Raw genomic sequence first — 27,202 nt, forward strand, 5'->3', positions numbered from 1 at the left:
GCCGCACAAAACGATAACTAAGAATTGTGTTGTTGAAATGTTAGAACAACTTTGAATCAGGTGGGGCTCGGATTTTTTTGCACTTAAAAACGTGCTTAATTACATTTACAGAGGCGGTAAAGTGTTGACGCAAAGCGCGAAAAAAACGTTTGTTTGGTTTAAAATTCGAGTTCAAATGTTCGTCATCCATACTACTAATGGAAAGTGTAATAAAACTAGTTTGAAGGAACGCGATAACATTTAAAGTTAATCTAGCTTAGGGTCTGTTAACCTTTTTAAGTGAAGGGTCACCTGGCGAGCGAAGCGAGTGCGATTTTTTTTGGGGGGGTACACCGGTATTTCTTTTAATTTCTTGCAAGTTTTTATTACAATGCCGAAAATAAAAACAAAAAAACGTTAAAAAATATATGTCGAATATTTTTTAATACGTTTTTTGTTTTTGCGCGACGCACTTGCCAGTCTTTCACGGCGCAACGGTAAAAATCGCTGGTCTAGTTGAAAAGGCAGCATCTATAAGCGTAAACAAACCGGACGCAGAATATACATTCGCGCGAAGCGCGAAAATCTTTTGCAATTAGGTAGTTGAAATAATCGTTTGTGAAATGGAAAAGTTTGTGAAATAGAAAAGTTTGTGAAATAGACTCGTGTCTAATTTCAAAAGAGGCGGCGGGCCGGTTGAATTACATCGTAGGTTGGTTGTAGGTTGCCGACCCCTGCTCTAGAATATAACTTTTTATACAAAGATAACTTCGGCTGCCCCAAACCCCAAAACTCCACCCCTAAGTACATCACTAACTCCTCTCATAATTTCAACCCTAAGCCATTTTCTAACCCCACCAATTACCCACCAACAGCCCCAAACAGGACCAAAAATCCGGTACGGAAACAGCAGCGCCCTGACGGTGCCGGTCAGACTAGGGCGCCCAAACGTAGTCACCTAAACGGCCGATGCCAGACCGATCGTCCCATACCCTTTACACAGAGATTCGCGCGATATTTTGGCTATTTAGGCCTCTTATTCCGATGAATTTAGGCAATATTCCGTTGAGTGGCCTTATTCCGACTAATTTAGGACCTATTCCGACTAATTTAGGACCTATTCCGATAAATTTAGGACCTATTCCGATAAATTTAGGCCATAGTCCGTTGAATGTAGACCTTATTCTGATGAATTTAGGACGTATTCTGATGAATTTAGGACGTATTCCGATGAATTTAGGACATATTCCGATGAATTTAGGACGTATTCCGATGAATTTAGGACGTATTCCGATGAATTTAGGACATATTCCGATGAACTTAGGACCTATTCCGATGAACTTAGGACCTATTCCGATGAACTTAGGACCTATTCCGATGAACTTAGGACATATTCCGATGAACTTAGGACATATTCCGATGAACTTAGGACCTATTCCGATGAACTTAGGACCTATTCCGATGAACTTAGGACCTATTCCGATGAACTTAGGACCTATTCCGATGAACTTAGGACCTATTCCGATGAACTTAGGACCTATTCCGATGAACTTAGGACATATTCCGATAAATTTAGGCAATATTCCGATGAACTTAGGACTCTTTTTATATGGTTTTATAAATTTGTTCTGCTTTAGGTATTGTTGCTTTTTAACTCTTATTGTGTGTTCCCATGGGCCTATTTTTTGGTGGTCCTGGGGCTGCAGCCCCCTCAGCCCATGCCTTAATCCACCCCTGCCTAAAAAGTCCTGCTGAAAGTATAAGCAACTATACCCAAAATGCAAAAAGAGAGGATATTTGAGCATTTGTGAGCGTCCTCGGAGGACCAATCACTTTTCTTGAGAAAAGAGGACAAATCCTCCTAAAAGAGGACATATGGTAGGCCTAACTTATCTTACGTAAAATAAAGCACACATCAATTTGCACTTCTTAAAAGTATAAATAAAATTTTTGAGTAAAATATCACAGTATTACATGTCAGGCAATACAACAAACACATTTTAACGAGTAAAACATGCACGCACTTGGCGCATTTTCATTCACTGGAAAACGTACGAGACAAATTGTAAAGTACACTATATTTTTTTTAAACAAAACTTATGTGTTTCATTGCCACTTCCGTGGGTTCATGACTGAAATTTCGTGTCGAAAAAACTAACCAACAACAGGTAGGTAAAACCAAAACAGGAACAATACGTTCCGTGAAATTACTTACATTTCAAGTATATTTTGCGGCTCGTCAGTCAAAAAAACAAATGACTGATATCAGACAAGAGAACTTCTCAATTAAAGCTCACGCCCTTTTTGTTATTTAAATCGCCCTCCAATGACTTTGCAAGAACGATTTCTTCGCACTTGATACCACGCCACTGAAGTCACTGCGGGAAGTATTTCACGTTTGGACTTTGAATATTCAAATTCTCGACACGCTTTATCACAACGCCATTGAGGCCATTCCGTTTTTATAACTTGTGTCTTGTTCGGCGACTGAGCCCGCATCTCCTATAATATAAATTGCTTAGTGCATCGACTAAAAATAATTAAGCTCACCACGCCATTGTACCTCTGTCTATGAGCCTTCGTTTCCAAAAACAGTATCGTCGTACAAAAGTCACGTTCCGGTTGTCTGCAAATGTATAAAGTTAAGAATCATAAAAACGGTTCCAACAACTTTTGGAGTTAAGGACTTACCTGAAGATGTTACTTCTTGTTCACTTCTGAACGTGTAAAGATTAATCATTATAAACATTAAAGCGCCAACAAGAAGAATAAGGAATACAACAAATGCAATTTGGTAGCCCACGGTGTTTGTTGCCTTTGCGGTGGTTTCATCTATACAAACAAAATATGTTATCGTTTCTCACATTTGCGCTTGACGTCAGTATGCTACTATCCTTTTTCAGATATTATTGTTTACAAATGCACCAATGTCGAAGTTCCACTTGCTAGAGCAACTGGGTGAGTAAGACAGAAAATGACCGACGTAGGAGGCATACATGAGCATATCAGCATAATGTTGAGATACAAGCGATGACAAAAGCAATAAAAATGCAACAAATACAGTTAGTTTTGTTAACTTGCGAACAAGGTGGCAGTACGACCGCTACACAGCAATAGTCTAAGCGGCTGACAAAGTTTAAACAGCACTGCTGTGCCACGAAAGTTTGCCAGATACGTCACAGGCAAATAGAATAAAATATTTAAAAATATAAAATATATATTTTAAAAATATTTTTTCCTTTCTCTTTCGGCATAGCTCATAGTCCATACAGTATACTGTTGACAGAGTGAAACTATGTGACCTATGCAATAAAATCTTGAACGCGATTTAATAGAAATACCCGTATAACCAACAAAAGAGCAATTTATTTTTAGTTGAATTATTGCTCCTAATAAGACTTGTTAACTAATTTTAATAAATAATTTAACAGTCAACTTTTATGACAAGGACTTGGTTTTGAGTTGACTTGCTCTAATTATGACATGACTGGGACTTGGCTTGGGCAACTGATGGTTTGGACTGGGATTTAGGTCATTTTTAAATGACTTTATTTCCAACACTGGTCTGGAGGATTATAAGCAAGATTTGTAAGCATCTGCTATACAACACATTAATTTCAAAAGCAACTCCTTACAAAGACCATACGCGACCAAACGCACTGCCATCCTTGTAGGCGTAATTGTTAGTTAAAAAAAAACAACAAAATGCTGCAACACCCATAAATGTATAGAAGTGAATATATTGTCATGCTTCGGCAAGCCGAGACAACAGTGCCACAATGCAATACACTACCTCTGACAGGCAGAGCCTTTGTTGGCCTAAGTGTGATACTAGATGAAGTCGAAGTTATATCGGAAAATTGCTGATGATACGTTGTAATAGGTTTTGTGGAGACTGTGGACTGCACAGCACTGGTCGATTCTGCTTCTTGTGTCGTATTTTGTTCTTTAATTTTATTTACGGACTGAACCGTCATAGTCGTTCTTTCTGCTCCATGTGTTGTTATTGGTTCTTTAAATTTGTGTTTAATTAAAAGGGACATATAATTTTATTCTCATTATAAAAGTTAAAAGAGGAGGGAGTTTGACGGAGAATACATTACAATTTTTGCGTTCTTGACAAATAATTTTCTGCAAAAACGCTATAATGCAGATAGATAGACTATAAAAAGTCGGTGAAAGTATGTATTTTCTTTGTTGTACATGGAAGCAGTCGTCTAAAAATAAAAATAAAAATAAACTCACCCGAAGTAAATACTATTGTAAGAGTTTTTGACGAAACGCCATATTTTGACATTGCGGTAAATGTCGCCATGTATTCATTGCCTTCTGTTAGATCGTAAAATAGGGCATGGATCTTTTTGTCATCTATTTTGCCGTGTATAATGTAGTTTTGAATAAATGCGTTAGAATTCCTGGGGTACAGCGATACATTGTAGGTATTGGCTCCACTGACTGCACTTATCGCAATTGAATATGTTTTGCCTGAGCGTTCCTTCTCAAGCAAAATAGGAATTTGCAAATCTAAAAAAACACAGAAAAAAATATTTTGCATTAAACGAACACCAGTTGAACTTCGAACACCATGCCATTGGTTTTAACTTTTTACTTTTTTCTAACCAAAATGTTTGCGAAAAACGGTAAGAATTTTTCAAACCTTTATGACACCATTAACAATATTATCTAGGTATTTTGCAGGACAATTTTGGGGCTTAAGCACTGTTGTTTTAAAACTAATCAACAGCTTTTAGCCTTAGCCTTCTAACACGACGAGCAGTGCGTACAAAAATCAATAAAACGGCACTTGTGTTAACTTAAAACTGATTTCGTTCGGCTTCTTCTGGCACATGTTTATTTAAAAAAATGGACAGTTTGTTTAAAAATGGTGGTACAGTATAGTTGAAACTCGTTCATAAAGTGGGCTATATTGCCGTTCGTAGCGAGTACAGCGCTCAATACGTGTTTTATAAATTATTTACTGTATGGAGAGCTTACCCAGAGCAAAAGCGACAGACACTACCGGGCCACTTGAATTATTGCGAACTGCGTAGACGTCAGCAAAGTAGCGACGTCCTTTTTGCAGTTGATGTATGTCGATCTAAGGTTTTAAGTAAAACAAACAAATTTGTATTGCGATACATGAATTATCAACTATAAACTAAAATGTGTCTACCTGTGTCTTGGTTGTTTCATCAGTCAAAACAGTTGAATTGTCAACCATATCCAATATTTTTATCCGGTAGTGATCTATGGTAAAGTTTTGAGGAGGTTTTGACCAGGACATAACCACCCCAGAGTTGCTTTCATTAACATGTACGTCCTCCGGTTTCATGGAAATTGGGGGACATGACCTAATCACAATATTATACAAAATGTTAACGGATAATAAGCGCATGCAAACCTCTGCAACAAGTTTTTGTACAAATTGCCTAGCACTTGCTGCAATAGCATATTTATTGGATCATTTACAATACAAAAACTTTTCGTGTCGTAAGGAGGATCACCTTGATAGATTAGGGGCTTGATTGTAACCACACGCTAACGACCAATCACAGTGAGGACTACTTAAACATGACTCGCATGATGTGTGAATTGCACAATCGGCAAACGGGAGAAGAAGCATTTCGATATTCGTGATAACCATCAAACCCTGAAAAGCAGTGGACTAAAATATAGGAAGTTCTACAAATTAAAAAACATCAAAGCACCAACCTCTTTTGTCGATGAAAATGAAGTAATTTTTTGGGGACCCTAAAACATATAGAATTGAAATGTATTGACACAAACTATATATCATTGACTTTTTGTTTGGTCAGACATTAAATTACAAAAAAGCAAGACATTAACATCTTATATGATTTTTCATTGTACGTGATATTTTTGACTTAATATTTTGAAATAAATAAAAAAAAACTTTTCACTGCTTTATTTATTTCACAAACACTAAATATTCCATTGTGTTTTGTAAAATGTAAATAAAAACATGTTATTTTTTAAAGTTTTCAAGAATATGCCAAGTCGCAAAACTATCTCACTGAAACTGGGCAAGAAAAATTGGCCCATAGAGATCAACCAACATTAAGAAAACAGTAATATAAATAACAATAAAAGTCATACAGGTCAGCTGGCTATAAACTCACGTCAAATATGGTTGCTTCAGACACAACGGTGACATTATTGTTGAAAAGAGGGATTACTAACTTTCGGAGGAGACCGTTTTCTACAGAGAAAATTATTAACAACTGTTTTATACAGATACACCTTATAACCGATGCAAAACAAAACAATATCTTACCGTTAAGTAAATAAATAATATGATAATCGTGTAGATGAATTCCGGTGATGTCGTTGAATATCAAATTGTTAGTGACATATAAAGGCTTCTTTAAACTTGGTTTAACAATCGCTTTTATCTGGTCGTTAGCTTGCAGAAACTTTTCATACTTCGCCGCAATAAGGGTCTTTGTGGATTGAGTAGAGGAGGGGCACTGTAAACAAAATTAAATTATCGGAATACTGCCAAATTGATTAATTTTTTTAATCTTTGACTGTTTGATCTTTAGTAAATTAATATCACTGAATTAACATTATAAATGCTTACACTACCTGTCCTGGAAGATAAGTCTGTTTTCCGTCGTCGAATGTTGTTTCAAGCGTCGGCTTTGCAGCATCGTAATAAAGAGTTTGGCCGCCGGGAAAAGCAGCTCCGTTAAAATACGAATCGATGTCCGCAAGTTTAAAAGAACATAACGCTGTGTTTTTTATGTTCCAGTCGCTATCAAAGAAATATTGGTAAGTTTCCTAGCGTGATATTTCATATCAAACACAAGTTAATTAATCACCTGTAAAGGCCAAATAATCCATAAACAGTGTTTTCAATTACTGTAACAGAACCTGGTTTTGAAATAAAAGATGAAATAAATAATAAGAATCGGAGCTGTGATAGCACTTCGAAAACCTTTCTTCCAAGATTATGATTGCAAAATGTCATAACACAAACAAACGCTAGGCCTAAAATGAATCTAAACCAATGGTTCCCAAACTTTTTGGCTCACGGCACAGTAAAAATAAACTTTAATGATTTGCGGCACACTTTTAACACAACAACAATGTGGTAATCTTGTAATCGCCCTTAATCCACGACAAACTGTATCTAAATGCCTGAATATTATTAATTTGCAATGAATAGTTCGTATTCAAGTCTAAAATGCTTGTGTGTATGCCTATTGGTAATACAAATAAGTTATTTTCCAAAATTATAAATAGTTTCGCGGCACACTTAACAATCTCCCGAAGCACACTAGTTTGTCGCGGCACACAGTTTCGGAATCACTGTTCTAAACCGTATAATAAAATTATGTTTGTACAGCTATCGCTTTGGAACCATGTCAAGATATACATACGCGCATAGATAGCATACAACGTTACAAATTATGAAGATCGGGCCTTACGCAAATAGTTGTAGTATGCACTTTTACTTCCAGTATTGCTTCCCCCGGGAAACGGACAAATTAATCGCAATTTCATGAAAGTTGTCCATTTTCCCACAAAGCGATATGAGCCTCCTTGATCACGCTGCAAACAGTACAACGTTGCGGATAGAATAAAATATATTTTTTGCTTGTTTTTTTGTTTTAACTGGCTTTACCTGGCATGCTCGTGCCACCATAGCATAAGTGTTGCTGGTTCCTGAAGCGGTAAACTCGTCAACAACAAAAGCGTCACTCTTCTCTCGGAAAAAGGCGTAAATCACTCCACCATTGTTCGGGCTATTGTGAAGTTTGACAAACTCTGTTCCTGAAAGAGGTACGTAAAGATTTATGTTTTAATATCAAAAGTTTTCTACATTTGTTAAAAGCCCAATTTGGCTTAAATTTAAATGTAGGCGTTTTATCAACGCCAATAAACAGTGCATGAAATAGCCACTATTTTAGGAAAACTTTCAGAAAGTAACGTTGTTGTCGATTAAGTCTAATGGGTTAATTAAGCATATAGGCTATATATATCAGAAAAACTGGTATGTGATGAGCTTACTTCGTCACAAGGTAAAAAATTAATACTTAATGACCCCGAATTAACAGGCTGTTATAGCTAACATGTCGCAACTTAAATCAATTTCTCATGCAACTTTTTGCCACACACGTCTGTATATTTGACATTTATAAAAGTCGGATAATTCGCCGCCGGCTATGTTATGCACACCGTACATCGATGAAATTAGCAAATAGCACTGTTGATATAATAATAGGTTTTCTTCACAAGAGTATTTTACGAGCTAAAATAAAAACAATTCGAGCTTTGAAATATAAAACATAGCGACAATTTAATACTTGGACAAGTTGTTAGAATGGCTAACTCGTTCTTTAAGTTATCACAGTCGATTTCATGGGATTTTTATCACAGCGAACATCAAAGAACTTATACCAGCTTTTATGCTGCCTGAGGTGAACAAGTTGTCAGATGAAAGAAGGCGCTTTAGAAGGCAGTTTGAGTCCACACATGATCCAACGTAGAGGTCCGTATCTGTTAAATGAACAATAATATACAAAACGTAGTACTGTACTACTTTTATAAATATGTTTACAGGTTGCTGTTAATTATTCCGACTGGGTGCTTATATAAATAAATAAAATCAAATAAAAAAATATCACATTTGCGAAAATGGCTTTATTACAGCTGTTACGAATTGATTTAACAGTTTTCTTTAGTTTTGTAAATTGTATATTTAGTGTGCTATTCAGCGAGATTACCTGATCCACTCTTTGTAACAGTGGAAGCAACAAATACATTTGGGTTCTTTGTCAGCCAATCTTCTTCATTTAAATTCCTTCTAGTTTTCACCAGGGTCTACAAAATATTGTCCAATACAGTTAACCCCTTCGTGTTGTACAGTTAAATCCCGGATTTCCCTTCGCAACAGTGCACACACGGCAATTGAAAATTCTTGTGTGAATTTTTACATTTCTCATCACTACGATGTATAATAAAACGTGAAAAACATACTTGCAAAGTAGCTCGCTTTACTATATTTTTAGTCGCACGTCAACGAATAGATATAGATATGCAATTAATATTTAACAAGTTTGCTCGATTATTTGTACATAAAATTATCATGGAAAACTTATTATCAGTGGTAAACTATTGGCAAAAATGATTTGCGAACCTAAAATTTGTTGAAAGATGTATAATTGTACATATATGCGGCAAACGCCTATCTAACGGTTTTTACCGTTTTAATATCACTAAAACAAGGTTAAAAATGGCCAAATTGGTAGGTAAAAGAAGTCCATGCCAGTTTACGGTTGGGTGATAACAGTAGGCTACTCGTTCTCTTTTTGTGTAAGTACCAGCTGAAGAGCCCTTTACAATAAAAGTCATCAACTTACGTTTAAATTAAGGTTGTAACATGTACTGTCAAAGGCGTTCGTTCCACAAACCAAAAGTGTTTTGTTGTCGACTTTTTGTACCACCTTTATACTGTTGTAGCACTCATTCGCCTGTAATATAAAAACACTTCATCTGCTTAGAATACCAATCGACATTCGTTGCATTTGTGCATACAAAGGCTACTTACGTGGTATGGTTTGCAAGTCTGCACTGAAGAGGGGTTTGCTTGAAAATCTACCTTCAAGATGAAAATGTTTTTTTGAATTGGTTAACAATGCTGTTTCACGTCTTTAACTTACGTTATACTCTTTGTATTATTTAGCTTACCATTGTTACGTTCTGTGTCGTTTTGTTCACTATCAACAAACTGTCTTTGCCTCCGATGTAAGTCATATCGCCATCGTTGTAATAAACGGTAGTCCAATTGACTTTCAACGGTATGTTTGTAAGTTTCCAACCTTAACATCAAAATCTTTATTGTCATTTTGGTAATTTAATTGATTTAAACGATTCTATTTTTAACTCTTTTGCGTATCCAATAACTATCAAAATAATTTTGAGCAATAATGCGTGCTTATATAGGCCAAACTCCAAATTTCAGTGGACTACAGCTAACGTATTCTATTGCAACAGAAGAATCAATAAAAATAGAAACAACAAAACGCAAACTTATTGATTGTTTCCGCTTTTGCTAGCTGAAAATGTTAACCGATATTTCTGCACACATAAGTAAAATTGAAGTAAACTATTCTTACGTGTCACTTACCATTCGTCTCTAAAGTAAAGAGCAATATGCTAAAAATCCAGCAAAGAACTTTCATTTTACCAGCAGATCGTTCGAAAATAGGTAAAACAATACCGATCAATCGGGTTAAGCAAGCGAGAGAAAAAGGCGATCTTATCTCCGTCACAGACGCTTCTATCAACACCAGCTATAGGTAGACCTACAAATAAAACGAATCGTTTTACAACTGTATAGAATTGTTCACACAAACAAATCGGACTGCAAAATTTAAATCCTTTGGGTGAAAATTTAATATTTTTTTGTCAAATCAAAAGATGTAGCAAATAATAACGCTTTTTGGTAAAATTGCGCAAATTCTTCGCTTATTTTTCTTATATGACTCAACTCTTTACTCTATTTCCTGGTATTAAAAACTCAACAATTTTAACTTGTCTTGCTGTGAGAAGGGCACGTATTTATAAAATCTGTTTGCTTCATAAAATAGAGAACAATCAAAGTAGCCTACGATCCGCGCCTTTCTGGCCGCATCCAGTCTGAAGTCGCAGCTAATCAAAATCATTTAGCTGCAATCCCGCAAATATGCATTGCGCACATTTGAGTATGCAACTTCAAATTTAAGTAGGCCTATGTAACAGTCTTGTAAATGTCGAGATTCAATAGATCTAAATGCCGATAAACCACCAAAAAAAAAATGCCGATCAACCACCTAGGCAAATCTTCTCAATAAATCAGGATTTCAATATTTCTCACACGACACTACTTCAACCGAAACGTCACTTTAAAAGCTTACCCCCTACCCAGGGGCGAATCCAGGATTTTTCTTTGGTAGAGGGGGCATGGAAATTTTCGTCAAAAAAGCAACATAAAACAATCGTTAAGCCGCAAAACTTGACTAGTACACCTAACTCACTGATTTAAAATGACTTGACCAGAGTATTTGGGGTAAAATGAGTTAAATTGACTAAAGCCTTTCAGACAAATGACTTGATTTGGACTTTAAGTGCTAATATAATAACTGGGAGTGAAACCAGACTTGGCATTTTTCGCAAATTCCCAGATTTGAACTAATTTGCAAATGCAAATGTTTTGACTACGCCGTAAGTTTTATTTAAAACATTGCAAACTTCTACGATTGCAAACCTTTGTACCAAGGGGCTTTTGCATGGAACAAAATTAAGAATATAAAACTTCCACTTATTGTTTTTTTTTTCACACCACCAGGTAAAGTAACGTTTACTCAAAATTTAAGTATTCTATGTAAAAATCGTATTCAGAAAATATCCCTGTAGGTCCGGAAAAACTATAAGCCCAGATCAATAAAATTTGGCAAAGCTTTAGTTCTGTGCAGCTGTTATAGTCTTGAAAAAGTCAACATCTGGTTAGCTTTACAAGAATAATGAGGTTATAAAGTTAGCGTGTTATGTGAAATGTTTTAATTATGCCTCTTATTCTAAACGTTTACCATAGTTGGTTTTGTTTTAACCATTGTTTTTCTGTTGATCTTGTCATTCGCTATGTAATCAATAAAACTTGATCAATTCAAATGGTAAACGACATGGTGACATTCAGGTTGTTTTTAAAGAACAGCACATACCGCTAATTATCAACTATTACAGTAAAACAACAAACAGAAATATACTGTGCAAGCATGAAACAGTGATCCGGACAAATAGCCAATTCAGTGCTGGTCTAGAATCCTACCACAATTATTATATCAACCCACAATATTTGGGTTAGGGTGCGAGTTAGCCTTTATAGGTGTGGGCCAGTCTGGAAAGTATGGCAGATCTCAAAGAGATCTTGCGAGTGAACGGCCGAAAAAACCCGACTGACCGGGTGCAACAACAGCCGAAAAAGTGCACTTTGGATGCACTGTCAAATTTTTCTGGTGCATCCTGTATTGCAAACATGCACTCTAAACTTATGCCGTACAAGTGTTCTACATATTTGGGGTGCAGTTCAGACTTTTTAGGGTGCACTTTTAGAAGGTTGACAAAAACTTACGGGTTCACTTGCCATACTTTCCACAGTGGGGTGTGGGTGGGTCAAGTATTATTATATTCCTTATTTAATAATAATACTTGACCCACCCTTACCCGAAGCGCTACATCCTAACCCAAAGCATCCTAACTAGGGTTCCTCTTTTTCCCGGATTTTTTCACTCCCGGGAATCCCGGGATCCCGACGAAAAAATTATACATAAAATTACGTCATTTTGAGGTTTGAATTTTTTTATTTTAGCTCCAAACATTTAATTAAGCTCATTTATGGGCGTTCTTTCACTTATGTACGTGGAAAGTTATGCAAAAAAAACAAAAGAAAGAAATACCGCATACCACAGGTTAGCGTTTGGGTGAAGGTGGGTCAAGTATTATTATGTTTATTATTAATAATAACCCTTGACCCACCCTTACCCAAACGCTAACCCGCATTCTAACCCAAATAATTTGCGTTGTGGTAAGCGGTATTTAAAGACCGTTTTTTTTATTAATTTGTACGTTCATAACTGAAGGAGCGCCAGACCTTCTCTAATACGAGTCAGGACCGTTATTTGTGCATGCATGCGCATGCATGACATATTTTTTTTGTTAGAATAAATTTAATTAGGTTTTTCCGCTGGTAAGCGCAAATAAAACAACTCAGGCAACGACGTTAACGTGGTTGGTACTATTTTTTTATTTATATTAGTCAAAAACGGCAATATTTTTAAAGTTTTGCTAGGTTGCCGAATACCCGGGATTATAAAAAAATTTCTAATTTAATAAAAGTTCCATTTGTGACTCGCTCGATAAAAAAATTCTCCATCCCTGATCTAGAATAACAAATCCAGAATATCGCACCCTAGTACCGCAGTGCATTTCATGTCATTTCACGCCCAGATCTCGGATGTGTAGTGGCAAATTGTAAGGTTTGCAACAACGTTTTTTGCACACCTATAAGATATGGAATTCTACCACATTTTAAATGTACTAATTTAGCTGTGCAATGTAGTAAATGTACTAATTTAGGTGTGCACAATTCTCTGAAAAAATATCGGGTGTGCACCTGCCACAGAATGTAGAAGTGCCCTAGTATATTTGTAATTAATTAATTATTTATCTTCTAGTTTTTGTGGTTGATTAATCATATTTTACCCTTAGTGATGAAACAGCAATTGTTTGCAAACTGTTTGTTACATATCTATATTCTAATCAAAAAATAAATTACAAATGTTAAACATTCTAAACAACTGCAATTTAAAGCAATTGCTTAAATTGTGATACACAACTACACTAAAACTAAACAACAACATAAAACGTAAAAGAAAAGCGAGGTATTTTGTCCTTTAGGGAGTACAATGCAACACAAGAACTATTTGACAAGTTCAGTTTGCTTTAGAAAGACCTTGTTCTGTTTCCTTTTCACTTTATTACTAATTTGTGACCTGTTAATTAGACAGTCAAATAAAATGCTGCAAAGAATACCAAGTTACGACTGCCAGAAAAGCATTACTATGACAATTGCACTAAGGTGTATCGTTATACTTAATAATGAGGCGAAGGCAAGTCATTTCATGCCTTTAATACAACTATTGAAAATGTTTCGCCACAGCTACAGGCCCTTAACCAAAACTTTTCACTTGCAGCCTTCCATGGTGAAACAAATATATTGTAACAGATGAATTACTCAATGGCACAAGTTTTAACTTCCCTAATCTTTTGTATTGCTGATGGAAAAATTCATTCATTGTACTACAACAAGTGTTCTTCATTCATTGTACTACAACAATTGTTCGGTGTCATTCACCATGAAGAAGGCGATTTAAATAGGTTGCCGAAACGTTGGTTAACAATTACAATTAACAGAGCAGCTGTTTTTGAATATTACTGTTATGCCTGGTAGCAACAGTTTTTATAAAAAAAGCACTAAGGTTTATCAACTAAATATCCCTTTAAAACTAACAACATATTGTTTCATAGAGGGAAACTTCAAGTCCATTTACATTTCAAAAGGAAGTTAACCTAGGTTTAGGTATTCATGCCTTGTACCCAGGGCTGGGCCGCTGAAGCTCCTAAGCCAAGCATTTCGTCACAGACTATTCTGATTTTAGGTTATTTATTCTGTCTATTTGTGTTTCAGCATTGGTATTGTATAAAACAATGCTAGAAATTAAATATTTTTTGTTAAGTATACTTTGGTTATAGTTTGTATAATGTCTTCCAACCAAGCACAATATGTTGGGCCTTATCGCTTGGACAAAACCTTGGGAAAGGGCCAAACAGGTATGTAGTCATTGTGCATTACTTTTTTTAGCATAAATTTAACACTATGAAAGAGATAAAAACAACTTGAAATTTATCCTAGATGGATAAACCTTGGTTATAAACTATTTGTCAGCTTTTGATGAATTATGTTTTTTCGTTGCATGAAAAATAATGTGTTTTGATTTTTTTATATTTTAGGTTTGGTGAAAATGGGCATTCACTGTGTAACTGGTAAAAAGGTTGCCATTAAAGTTGTAAATCGGGAAAAACTAAGTGAAAATGTGATTAACAAGGTACATAAGCTTTAATGATATGTTTTTTTGTACGAACAATCTATTTAAAATAGTTTCAGTTGTTATTGGCTCTTTTAATAAAACCAAATTGGTGGATTTTTTTGCAATTTATTCTGCATCAGTTATTTATTTTTTTATTTTAGCTTTTTAAAGGATCAACTAGGTACCAAAACTTTGTATAACCAACATTTTAACAACTAAGTACAGCCTATATTAATATGACCATAGTAGTATAACCAAAGTTTTAACGACTTACATTTAATATGTTGATATTAGGTTGAAAGAGAAATATCAATAATGAAGCTAATAGACCACCCTCATATTCTTGGATTGTATGATGTGTATGAAAACAAAAAGTATCTGTAAGTTTTGCAATTTGCCTTTTTTGTTTTTGTTTTTTTAAGCAGTTTTTGGTTTAGTTACATGAATTAATTTTAGTTTATTTAAACCAGGGTTGGGCAACCTTTTTAACACAAGGGCCAGTTAGACAGGAGGGGTGCACATCAAATAAACACCAATTCATATTTTCAACTTTTACTAGAAAACTAATGAGCTACTAGGCTGCAACTACAGTGTTTTTTCAGTGCTGTCTACTTACAGATTCGGAAATAACTTTTCCTGCAATTCCAATGACGCCTTTCTCGTACTGATCGGCTCAGTACAATTTAATTAACAGCCGTAATTCCAAACCAGATGTTAAACAGAAATCTCAGTTAATATGCGTTGCAAAAGCCTGTTACACCTTCACTGTACTAGACAAATATAGTTGTTGCAAAACAATTCTTTATCCTAACAACGTGACACAAGTAAAAGTTGATGAATGAAGATTGTTTTATAATAGATGCTTCCTATTCAAGTTCAACTGTATTAGTGTAGCGGTGTAGCCTATGGGTTAAATCACGTTTCAAACAGGAAGCTGATAGAGCAAAAGTCTCAATATGGTGCACACTCATAGCTTTATTTAGGGAAAATTAACTGAAAGAAGGTGAAGGGCCGCAAAAAAAATGGATTTGTAATACATAGCATTAAGCACCTGACTTTAAAACTATCTTTTAATATAAGTTTTCAACTTGAATTAACATAAAGTTACTTAACACCATTTGGTAATGTTAAGTAGAATTTAATTTGACTTAGCACTATATACCATTTTTATGCTTGTTTAAACTTGACTGTCTACACAAGATACTATTTTATAAATGACATTAAAATTACTTTGAGACCAGGACTGACAAATATTGATTTCACATGTAAATTGCTGCTTAGAAAAAATGGGTTTGCTCTAGTCTATCTGAAACTTGGATCAAACTGTTCATCAGTTTGAAATGTCAAAGGTTAAGTCCAAACAGCTCACCAATCAAATATTCTGGTGTGAATAATATAACTTACTACTGCCAGTAATGTGCAATGAAAACTTCAAATACTACACGCTCTTGAGTAACACCATAGCGCTAGCATGTTTCGGATGGAAAATTTAAGCATACCAATCGTCACCTGGCATTACACATTAGTCACTTGCCCAATAACACTTGCACTTGATAATTTGACGAAAGTTGTCGCAAAGTACAGTAATTGGTCACCCCAAAACGATGATTCTGCACGATATAACTGTATTTAAAGCAAGCACTATAAATGTGTTGCGAAAGAACTTGTCACTCGCGCATGTACAATTATGCGCACTAATGCATGGGAATGAGAATAAATTAATCGGTTACAATTACCCGATATAAACAGCAGAATTTACTACAAATCCAATTTGGATTAAAATCTAAGGATTCAATATTCTACTTTTAACATTCCTAATCAATGCAAATGAGGTCTGTTGGTTACATAGACAATAACAATAATGTGCCGCATACGTTGTTTACATCTTTAAATTTTAAACTCAAAGTGTTTATTGTGTAAGACTCCTTTTTACATTTTAGGTATCTAATCTTGGAATTGATCGCTGGTGGGGAGTTGTTCGATTATTTGGTGAAAAAGGGCAGATTAAGCTCAAGGGAAGCAAGACATTTTTTTCGACAAATTGTATCAGCAGTGGATTTTTGTCATCATCATAATGTTTGGTGGGTGTTTTAACTGTTTATTTTTTGTAGTTTACTAATTTTTTAAAAATTGGCACATGTCACACAACTAATAGACAAACTCACAGTGAGGTTGCTGCTGCAAATGTTAAAAATTGCATTTCCAATCTTAGTTTTCTTAGAAACAACTCAAACTTTTTGCCCCAAACCCAGTGCCTTCCTTTTTTTACGTTATATAAATGTGTTTATATGTCAGCCGTAATCGTTGGTCAAAAAGCAGCTTCGAAGGGCTAGATCTCAGTTATTAACACACATATGTGTGAATGTTTCATTGAATAAATGATATGGTACTGTGGGTCCCCTTCAATGAGGTTGCTTGTACTAACAGATTGTGCAAGCATTGGCATATGGTTGTTTCTCGACTCGTTCCCTTCTGAGCTTACATAGCTCAGTTGGTAGAGCGACGGTCCCGGCTTGACCGGAGGTCGTGAGTTCGAACCTCACTGCAGGCTAGTTGTTTTTCTAGTCTGCTCCGCTTGCATCATAGATCAACAGATTCGGTGAGTCTGCGATGGCTTTCGGTGTACGTATTTCAAATGTGTAACACACATCAATGCGAAGACTTTGATTGACAAAAAAGTGATACTTTTTATTAAAATCAAATTTCATGGCAAACTAATGTTATTGAAGCACACACTTTTGGTGTGCATGACCTGACCCTGTTAAGAAGTTTAAAGCTAGGTTTTATCTGTTGATAAACCACTTACTTATATTGCTCTATACCAGAAGTTCTCAACCTTTTTTCTCTTGTGGCCCATTTTCGTTCACAAAAGTTCTATGGCCCAATAATTTTGATGAAAAAGCAAACTATAAAAAATGTTTGTAACAAAAAAAAGCGGAGCATATGTCAAAACGGATTATGTATTCAACCGTGTATTAGTGAGGTACTTGCTTCTGAACAATAAATTTCCGTTTCATTTACATTTCCCAATTGCTCACCAAGCTAATATTCCTGTAAAATTAATTATAGTTACCTCTGCAACTTTCTGTATCAAATTTCGGAAACAGCTGAGACTGTTAGACAACAAATTGTATTGCAATGTTGACGAGCTTTTGCACCACCAGACTTTATCACAAGACTTTTAGATTTAGAATTAGGCAAATACAGCTCTGTTCACAAAGTCTTATGACCCAAAGAATTAATTGTAAAAAAGAATGACAGGTTTGTCAATGACAACAGTAGGTCAGAACTTCTCAATCGGCCTGCCAATGATTTTGTTTAGGGTTATATAGCAATATTTTTTTTTACCTATTGCATTATGTGAGAGTGATATTTAATAATTGTACTATTTTAAAATTCCCAAGCTTTGGTTAATAAAATTGGGTTTCCTAACAAAATAAAATATAATGTTTTGACATAAAAGTTTGAAAATAAATTTTGCAGCTTTTAATTATTTGTGTTTCTATATGTAATATCCAGCCACCGTGATCTAAAACCCGAGAACTTGCTGCTTGATGAGAAAAATAATATAAAGGTAGCTGATTTTGGAATGGCATCCCTGCAGCCAGAAGGTTTTTTACTTGAAACAAGCTGTGGATCCCCCCACTATGCCTGTCCAGAAGTCATCAGGGTACAATAGCTATTCCTAGTTGTTATGTCTTTGCATGGTAATAATTCTACTGCATATGCTCCTGGAATGTATGAAATTACATTTTGTATTAAAAATCGCAAAATAAGTGGGGGTGTATTGTTTTGAAAAAAATTGAACAAATTTTTATTGTCAGTGTTTTCTGTTTTAATGAACTTTGTTAACCCTGATAATCAGAAAGGCTTCTACTTGAATAACCAAGGTATTACTTTACTTCTGAGTTTACCCTATTTTAAAAGTAGTGTAAAATAGTCCTAATTGCAAAAATTTGCACAAAACTTCATATATTTTTAGTCCTAGCAACTTAAGTAAAACTTCTGTTTTGATATTGCAATATGTATCTATTAAATGTTTTTAGGGTGAAAAATATGACGGCAGAACTGCAGATGTCTGGAGTTGTGGAGTTATTTTGTTTGCTCTACTTGTGGTGAGGGAAAAATATACTCATAATATTTTAATATCATGAGCATACTCATACATTTTAATATCATGAGCATACTCATCATATATCTAACAGAAAAGAATAAATAAATTTAAATTTTCTTTTTTCACCACTTTATGCCTTTGACATTTATTTGTATTAAGGGGGCTCTACCATTTGATGACGACAATCTCCGTAATCTGTTGGAGAAAGTCAAACGGGGTGTTTATCATATTCCGCATTTTGTACCACCAGATGCTCAAAATTTACTCCGTGGAATGATTGAAGTCAAACCAGAGAAGAGACTAACGGTGTGTATTGTGTACCCTTTTAGAGAAATGTTTCATAATTTGAAGACCTCCCAGTTAAGTGTTCTATATTGTGGCTTCCCAAACCTAATAGTCTGCAACCCATTTTAATAGATTGAATAAATGGTACATTTTGAGAAAAACAGAACACTTATCGCTGTTTTATGCACAATATTTCCCGATGCAACTCTGAGAAGCATTTCATATTCGATTTGATATTCACATATCTAGTCAGAAAATGTTTTTTGTCGAAGTAAGACGTTTCGCAAAATTGATTTAGTGCTGCTCACAACCAAATAAATTTATTGCAGAACCCCTTACAGGTACTTAACCCCCAGTTTCACCCCTAGCTCTGCTTTACATCTTAACAATCAATAAAATTAATATAAATTTTGTTGTGCTTATCAACAGTGAAGGCCCACAATTTTTACCCAAAATAAGTATAAACCGAAGCAATTTTTATTACCTGGTAAATAACTTCACTCAGTAAACATTTGTTAATAGCTAAAAGAAGTACTGGATCACAAATGGATGTTGGTTGGCGAGGTGAACGGTGGGTTAAATATGATTAATGACAAACCATCTGCTCCCGTTCAATGTAATGCACTAAAAGACGCTCAAGATGCCGACCCTGACGTTTTGATATCCATGAGTTCTCTTGGCTGTTTTCGCGACAGAGATAAATTGTTACACAACCTTATGTCAGATGAGTAAGTTGCGTTTTTCTGAGTTGTCCTATATATACTTATTTTTTTAAAAGCGTTTGTCTGTAGGCAAAACACAGAGAAGTTTGTTTACTATATGTTGATGAGACGCAAGAAGCGACATCCGAGTTTTGATGATGATGAAGACTCATTGCCATGCAAGCATCCTGGTAATATGTTTAGCATACTCCACATCGCATCACACATACACATAATCCTTGTTGCAGTAATAAACTAGCTAATGTAATAACACCAAACAAAGCAACCTCTTTTATCTCACACAACACACTAATTTTTGCATTGATTTCAAAAGTATAAGTAATACAAGGTTGTTTTTAGATGCACCTCGTAAGCGAGTGGACTCAACATCATCACGCTCATCATTATCAAGTAGCAGTGGTGATATTAGCTCTGGTGGGAGAACCTCTTCTGCTGGCTCTCTAGGTAGCAATGGGAGTAGAAGCGGTCATCGCAAGATGTCAGCTGAAACACTCTATGCCTCAGACCACTCAGCAAATGGCGCAAGAAAAGGATCTTCTGTGCACCAAAGGTAAGCCACACAGAGCCTGTTTTTATGCCTGACTTTGTTTTCAGCTAACTAACATGTGATGCATAGGGAGCATTTAACATCAAGCATGCTTTTTGTTGTATGTGGTTTAAAGCAAAATAAAATGAAAGTGATCATAGCTTTTGTTAACCGATTTTCGCCTATATTTCTCAACCCAAAACATAACCTGAACATTTTTTTTTAATTAAGGAGTCTGACAGGTAGTGAACCAAATATTTTGTGGTTACTCGATGCCATGACCATGAGAGATAAACTTTATGCCTATATGCTTTACAAACTATAAATTCAACAATATCTCAATTCAACTGACAAAAATGTGATAAGGGCAATCAATAATATCGTGAAAGGTAAAACCAAACGGCTCCCATTCTTTAAAAAAACGTTTTTTTTTTATATAGCCTTTTTATAGGCAGCTGTTTATTTTAGACTTTTTACCCTTTTTAGTATTTAGTTTTTTAACTTAGTCAAGCGGGTCGACTCCCTAGTTTAAAGTTCTAAAATATATTTCATTGATTTGCAAACAGGTTTCAGGTCCACTATTAAATGTGTGGGATCAACAAACTAGCTATTTTAGACTTTGTTGTTTTGTAAAGCTTTGTTATTTATTTATCATATTGTTGTTCCTAAATTTGCATGTTACATTTTGTATTATGCTTGCAGTTGTGAAGTTATTGCATGTGAAGATTTGTCAGATCCATTTTACCTACAGCACGACAGCTGGTATGTTGCAGTGCGTTTTTTCGGGGCTCTTTGCCCTGTTCATAAGCAATGCTGTTTTGTTTTGCACGGTGAATCGTTAGTGCTTTTCCCGATTAACGTCTTCCCTTAAAACAGGGGTCGGGAACCTTTTTGGCTAAGGGAGCCTTAAAAGCTAAATATTCTTGGTTGTATTTCCATGAGAGCCATATAGTAGTTTTTTAACATCTTGTTATAAGTTAGCAAAAAGTAGTAAAATGAGCAGGGCCGTTTATTTTGTTCTCATTTAAAGGACAGAACACGCTATGCACCAACATTTAAATAGCTAAGTTAGCACAACTTTGATTATGGAGTTTCGTTGAAAGAATAGGGCGGTTTGGATATTAAGAGATTTTCTTAAACGGTATAACATTCTAGAAAAACAAATAAAATTTGCGCCGAAGCGCCTAAAATTTGCTACAATGTGTTTTTCTGCAAGCAAGATTCTTTCATCAAAATAGCCACATGACGTCACAAAAAGAGCCTTATATGGCCCGCGAGTCATAGTTTCCCGACCCCGGTCTTAAAACATATGAAAATGTTCTTGATGTTAATCCTGTCTATTCTATCTACTCTTCGTCTACTCAAATGCTGTAAACACTGTTTTTAGGAATAGAAATGCCAATAATAAATACAATACTTTATACAGGTCGCGTAGTTTAACTGAAGACTCGGAGTCGCGTATTATGTCGAGTGGGAGCAGTCAGAGTGGAAGATCGCTGCATCACCAACATCATAACGTTGTCAATTCCAACAACAAGGCTTCACACAACAGCACCAGCGACAATCTTAACTTGAATCCTGCTGTAACACGAACAAGCAACCAGACTCCAACCCCACCCTCGTCTCCTAGCAACCCGTGGCGACAGAGACTCAACAGTATTAAAAACAGCTTCCTGGGTTCTCCACGCTTTCATCGCAGGAAGTTTCAAAGTTTGTGTTACGTTACACTAACCTAATTCGTAGAGATAATAATATTTAAATAAAAGATCCGATTTACCTATTATGTGCTCTTTGATGTTAAATGCATTCTCACGCCGCTCATTCTTATTGCCTTGCTAGCCTTCCGCCGTGAGATAAATCGTTTTGTTTGTATCACAGCTCCTTCTTCTGAAGACGTTACCAATACTTCGAACATGTCGCCATCAATGGAGTAAGTCATTTTTTAAATACCGTTATCTACGGTTATGTTTATTTACGATTTGTGGTGCTTGTCCTTGTTGAGTGTTAAGATTCAAAGTATATTTTTTTCACCACAAGGTTAACCAAACGTTCATGGTTTGGTCAATTCATGAGTGGTTCGTCGTCATCCAATGTGTCGTCCCGTGACCGCGAGGACGCTCCTCTCACGTTGGTGATGAATGAAAGGACACTTAACAGCGTTAAGGCTGATCTGGTTCATACATTTCTTACTGTAAGTGTTACGTCTTTCTTAGCATTTACTTTAATTTGTCGTAAACTGCAAACGAATTGACTTAATCGTTTCAGATTGCCAACCTAACTCATGCGATTGTCTCTGCCATGCGATTTCGATGCGAATATCGAACGCAAGGGAACACTGCACATTCCGTGTTTCAAGGCAAAGTAGTGAAGTTCCAAGTCGACATAATAAAGGTATGTAATGACTGTTGAAATAATTTTGCTGACCCCGAAAATTAGTTAAATATTTCCAAAAATAGAATGGACGAAAATCGGTTCCAAAATGTTAACTATATCATATGACGTCGTCAAACAACCAGGTAAAAAAAAAAAAATTGAACGAATCTCGAATGATAAACATTACTTTTGAAACAAATCCGACCAACTATCTCTATATTAAGAAAAACTATAAATTTAGTTAAATGTTTGAACTTTTTATTTTTAAATATTTCGACTGTGAAAACTCTTGTCAAAACCTTATACAGACCCAACCTTATGGAATAGCTTGACCCCTAAAAATGACGTTTCTATTCAATTGGAAATAGGTTATATTTAAATCTTTGTATTTAGTAATGGTTTACAACACAACATGTTTTGGCGCAACTGGACTGAGTGGGCAATAGGATAAGTTGGCCTGACACACCCACATAAGATTACATCAGTGCCACTACCCACATATAATTTACATTGTAATGTAGTTCCTCAAGAAAACCTCGAAAAGATATATTTATCATAGTTATATATAGTACGTAGCATGTACTTTCTGCACTTACAGATGTCAACATTGAACGGTGAAGGGAAGGCTAGTTCCTTGGGAAATTACCACGTGGCGTTCACTCTTCTCTCAGGTAATTCTCGCAACAATGAAGTTACGTACTTTCACTTATCGATTGCGCACTCGGAAACTATTGACATCAATCGTTGCCCAAAGGTCATGAGAGAGTTTTATTTGATATATACCATATAGGCAACATGTTCGTGTAGTTCTAGTCGGCGGCAAACTGCATTGATTTATTACGCAGCGGAAGCCTGCCCGCCACGCTGTTAATGTCATGGTTATCAGCCCCGGATTCACTTTCATAAGTTATACATTGCGCTTATTTTGTAATATCACGTTGTTCCCCAGCACGTGGCATTTTAATTGCGCGCACAACCCAACCAGTATCGTTACAGTGGAAATATTATGCGGTTTTATGGTCCCAAGTTGTAATTAATTGGCCAGGAAAAACAATACAATAGCCCATTCTTCCTCTGCGGAGAGTAAAACAAGAAACTGTTTCGTTGTTGTATGACAATCTCGAGCAGGAAACAATATTAGTGGCTTATATTAAATGGACCAACCCACCACATTACGTCTTCCTTTTTGGCATTTAATCTAAACACAATTCCAGATATGGAAATATACGACAATGACGTATCATTCAACACGTACTGTCAGTTTCTCACGTTTAGGCAAACGATTTGTGCAATTAATATATGTTTTAAATGCGACTCGTGACCCAATGACCAGTCTTTCCAGGATAGGCAACGATTTAGTACTCCTTATCTGCATATGCAAAAACAACTAATTGACATTTCCTTATCGATATGGTACACGCACAATCGCACATACTGAATGTGAAACCTGCTTTTGGATGTTGAAGCTCCTGCCCTTACGAACTGCTAAAATGCCATTCAAACCTTTACAGCTCAGTTTATGAAATCTGTGTTGTGTTTTACTTAATATATAATTAAGCCGCTCAAAGAATTGGGAAATTTGTCCGTGGTAAAAAAACTCTTTTATGGTAAATTTTAAATGTTTGTTGTGTATTTTCTCCTGTAAAATTACGCCCGGCGTTTGCCATCTGTTGCCATTACGGCCAATGTATAGTGAACTTCACTGGCACACTATGAATCACGGCGGAAGTCGTTACGCACAAATGAGTCTAACATTCTTGAAAACTGCAGTTGCTTTAAGGGTACCAGCATCTTCTAACGGTTTAAATCATAGATTTTCCCCCATGGGAGTGAAATGTGGCGAAATACCAACATATCTCTTAACGCCTATAGATAAAAGGCTCAATCTAATTATGCTGGGAGCTATGCCTGGATTACCGACTTGTGGTTCGGCTTGGTTATAATTATTTCTGGTGCTTTGCCAATTCAACAGCTGTTATTGTATATTATAATTTACAATCATTAATAAATACGCCCCACTACGTCTTTATGCTTAAGAAATGCGTTGTTTTTAAACCGTGTTTTTGTACGTTACATTTTATATTAGACGCGATTTTTTAATCCCTCTATGAACAAGCCATGAAATAATGTAACTATTTGTTTACATTTAAACCAACCTTCTCGTTGCGATGTACGACTGAATCCTTTAGTTCACGCCTTGTGCGGGTTGTCTTCGTTTCTCCACGCTTGACTAGTGATGTTTTTAGGCTATTCTACCACTGTCAGATAACTGCGCCATGCAAGCTTTAACTTTCCTAACCAATCACTGTGCACGAAGCGCTTCAGAGTAAAGCTAAGCGTCCTCGCCTCGCGCCAGTTATAAATACTGCCTTTTTCTACCGCCTTCGCTCAGACGCAAAACAATAGCTGTTCGAACGGGCCTGCTGGCACGTCATTTCCTTAATTCGCGCGTTGGAATATGACTATAAAGGAAGGGTAAATGTCACTCCCGAAACACTGTCCTTACTATTTTGTTAGAATAAGAGGATTTTTTTAGATTTTAGTTAATAACCCAAGTTCTACTTAGCTATTACCTCTTTATTCATTTGAAATATGGCGATTTCGCTCCATGCTTTTGTTAACCTACAGATTTTTTTCCCTTCCGAAACTTGAAATAGCCCCTTGAAATTTGTCGTTTTTGCCCATATGTTTCATCCTCGTTTAAAACTAAATGTTTATTTTGATTTACAAAAAGTTGAATTTGACTTTAAAAAAATGCACATATTTGTATTAGTTTGTGGTCACTATATGTTTGCGTTTTGCCAGGTCCGAATCGTCGCTTTAAACGCGTCCTAGAACTCGTTCAAATCCAACTAGCAGCTCATCCATTTATTCCACAAACCAAACCTGCCGGTGAGTAAAACATCTTTTATCCTGTTTATTTGAAAGTTACATTTTTGAAAATGTCACAGTGTATCTTTTTAAGGTACATAAATGTTTTGTAAAAATATTTACGTTTACATCGGAAAAATACCGGCTTTTTTAAATAGTGACCTTTAACGTCTAAGGTTGATGGATTTTTTGTGAACGATATAAAAGACTGAAAATAATAAGTCACCATATAATATTTTGCGTACTCTTAGGCAACCCACTTTTCAATATTTTAAGATAAATGCGTTATCGTCACACAGGAAGAGTTGTGTAATCCAAATACAAACCATATGATTCATATTTGGTGTAATGAGTCACTAAAATACCATTGTACATATTAAAATGTACGGACAGCTCACTAAAACAGAATTTGATAGAAAAAGTTTTATTATTCACTTCAATTTTTGTTTTCACAAGTGCTTAGTTTTTGGACCACTTCTCTAACAAACTCAAGTGTTTCTCCAGACATATTTGTAAAATGTAAATACATGAAAACTGCTTTAGTATTCAAGTGGTTTAGAAAACACGTGCTGTGTCTTGCGAAAGCCTGTTTCCTTTGCAATCATTTTAATTTATAACTAATTAGTGCTGCTTGGGAAAATTGAATAACATATTAGTTTCATGTTTTGCAAAAAGGTTTTACTAAAGTGGCGCTGTACAAAATGTTCAATTAAACCCTGCAGATTCATAATTCGACCAAATTAGTCCTAATATGTCTGTTTTTCATTGTTAGGCGATATCCAAGCTTATTCCAGAGAGTTGCAACAGCTCTGTACGTCTGCAGCAAACCTACATGCCAACGACCGCAACCATGCAAAGTATTAAGCTAGCCATCAACCTGTGTTATGCGCCACCTACTCGTTTCTCAGTGTCTGTAAAATTCTTGTCCGACATATGGTACTCAATTACGTGCAATGATCACATACCAATTACCTATTCACTATTTACGTGTAAATTTCAAAAGTGTTTGTTAACTGCGAAATGGCCATTTCACTTTTTTATTTTGTAAATCCACTTTATCGACCTATTTTTCGCTTTTCACGTGTGCTGTGGGTTCTTTGATTTTAAATCGTGTTAACGTCTTGCAATATTTATTTTCCATTTGCTCTATAATGAATCCGTGTTGTTTTAAAAAAAGTGGTTTTAGTTGTTGTGTGATGACATCTAGCTTGGTGTATGGGTCAAGCTTTGATATTTTTTGACTTAGCTGTGATCTCGATCGTGGTGTTGTAAAATATATAGTGAGCAATCATCGTACTGTGATATTTCTTGCTTTGCACGTCGCGTTTAGTCACTGTTTAGTGTTCACTGTTCATTCCTGCTGTGTTGTGCTGACTTCACTTTTCCCCCACTTCTTTTCCTGCCAACTCGTGGTGCTTTCTCAGCGCGTATTCTGTTCATTATGTTTCCTTGTCTAAACGCTGTTTTCTATAATATTCCGTACGACGTGAAAATAGATACTTTCAAGGTTTGTCGGAACGCTGGTCATAACTCTTCAATACAAGAAAGTCTTTTAGTTTCGTCGAAAACTTGTGTTGGTTCTTGAGCTTACATAACATTGCTGTGAACTTATTTATTTAAGCGAATTTACAAGATAAGAAATGCCGTTCTATAGTGTAACTATTTATTAAATGTAATGTTT

The 27,202-nt window shown here is 35.7% G+C and overlaps 2 protein-coding genes across 4 annotated transcripts; one reads left to right on the forward strand and one right to left on the reverse strand.

Moving 5' to 3' along the window:
- Window positions 1-1,904: 1,904 nt before the first annotated feature.
- LOC146140694 (semaphorin-1A-like) lies at window positions 1,905-24,971 on the reverse strand. Of its 2 annotated transcripts, XM_083391870.1 has the most exons (22): window positions 24,807-24,971; window positions 10,133-10,310; window positions 9,694-9,824; window positions 9,554-9,604; window positions 9,366-9,476; window positions 8,730-8,826; window positions 8,404-8,502; window positions 7,628-7,776; window positions 7,431-7,554; window positions 6,822-6,873; window positions 6,586-6,754; window positions 6,275-6,467; window positions 6,120-6,199; window positions 5,692-5,730; window positions 5,484-5,629; window positions 5,153-5,330; window positions 4,975-5,077; window positions 4,225-4,503; window positions 3,773-3,991; window positions 2,671-2,811; window positions 2,543-2,605; window positions 1,905-2,481 (listed from the first exon to the last, which is right to left on the reverse strand). In XM_083391870.1, the coding sequence occupies exons 2-22, from the start codon at window positions 10,185-10,187 to the stop codon at window positions 2,414-2,416; spliced, it is 2,547 nt and encodes an 848-aa protein (XP_083247996.1). In that variant the 5' UTR covers window positions 10,188-10,310; window positions 24,807-24,971; the 3' UTR covers window positions 1,905-2,413. The 2 variants fall into 2 exon arrangements, with proteins under 2 accessions (XP_083247996.1, XP_083247997.1); XM_083391871.1 differs by lacking the exon at window positions 3,773-3,991.
- Window positions 14,249-27,078, forward strand: LOC146140695 (serine/threonine-protein kinase BRSK2-like). Of its 2 annotated transcripts, XM_083391872.1 has the most exons (18): window positions 14,249-14,373; window positions 14,554-14,648; window positions 14,925-15,010; window positions 16,571-16,711; window positions 18,150-18,300; window positions 18,677-18,745; window positions 18,904-19,050; window positions 19,552-19,757; window positions 19,821-19,921; window positions 20,091-20,301; window positions 20,980-21,039; window positions 21,704-21,987; window positions 22,156-22,207; window positions 22,315-22,468; window positions 22,543-22,668; window positions 23,249-23,321; window positions 25,456-25,542; window positions 26,294-27,078. In XM_083391872.1, the coding sequence occupies exons 1-18, from the start codon at window positions 14,304-14,306 to the stop codon at window positions 26,383-26,385; spliced, it is 2,205 nt and encodes a 734-aa protein (XP_083247998.1). In that variant the 5' UTR covers window positions 14,249-14,303; the 3' UTR covers window positions 26,386-27,078. The 2 variants fall into 2 exon arrangements, with proteins under 2 accessions (XP_083247998.1, XP_083247999.1); XM_083391873.1 differs by lacking the exon at window positions 20,980-21,039.
- Window positions 27,079-27,202: the final 124 nt, after the last annotated feature.

The sequence above is a fragment of the Ascidiella aspersa genome, chromosome 6 (genome assembly GCF_963924565.1).
Source record: "Ascidiella aspersa chromosome 6, kaAscAspe10.2, whole genome shotgun sequence".
NCBI lineage: Eukaryota > Metazoa > Chordata > Ascidiacea > Phlebobranchia > Ascidiidae > Ascidiella > Ascidiella aspersa.

What these genes read in the sequence shown, in the direction of transcription:
- LOC146140695 (XM_083391872.1), top strand. Translation starts at nt 14,304, where the DNA reads ATGTCTTCCAACCAAGCACAATATGTTGGGCCTTATCGCTTGGACAAA. An exon ending in TGGTTCATACATTTCTTACT is followed by an intron (nt 22,469 to 22,542) that starts GTAAGTGTTACG and finishes TAATCGTTTCAG; the next exon opens with ATTGCCAACCTAACTCATGC. An exon ending in TCCACAAACCAAACCTGCCG is followed by an intron (nt 25,543 to 26,293) that starts GTGAGTAAAACA and finishes TTTCATTGTTAG; the next exon opens with GCGATATCCAAGCTTATTCC.
- LOC146140694 (XM_083391870.1), bottom strand. Translation starts at nt 10,187, where the DNA reads ATGAAAGTTCTTTGCTGGATTTTTAGCATATTGCTCTTTACTTTAGAG. An exon ending in CATTTTCATCGACAAAAGAG is followed by an intron (nt 5,630 to 5,691) that starts GTTGGTGCTTTG and finishes ACTGCTTTTCAG; the next exon opens with GGTTTGATGGTTATCACGAA. An exon ending in AAAGGCTCTGCCTGTCAGAG is followed by an intron (nt 2,812 to 3,772) that starts GTAGTGTATTGC and finishes TTGTTTGTATAG; the next exon opens with ATGAAACCACCGCAAAGGCA.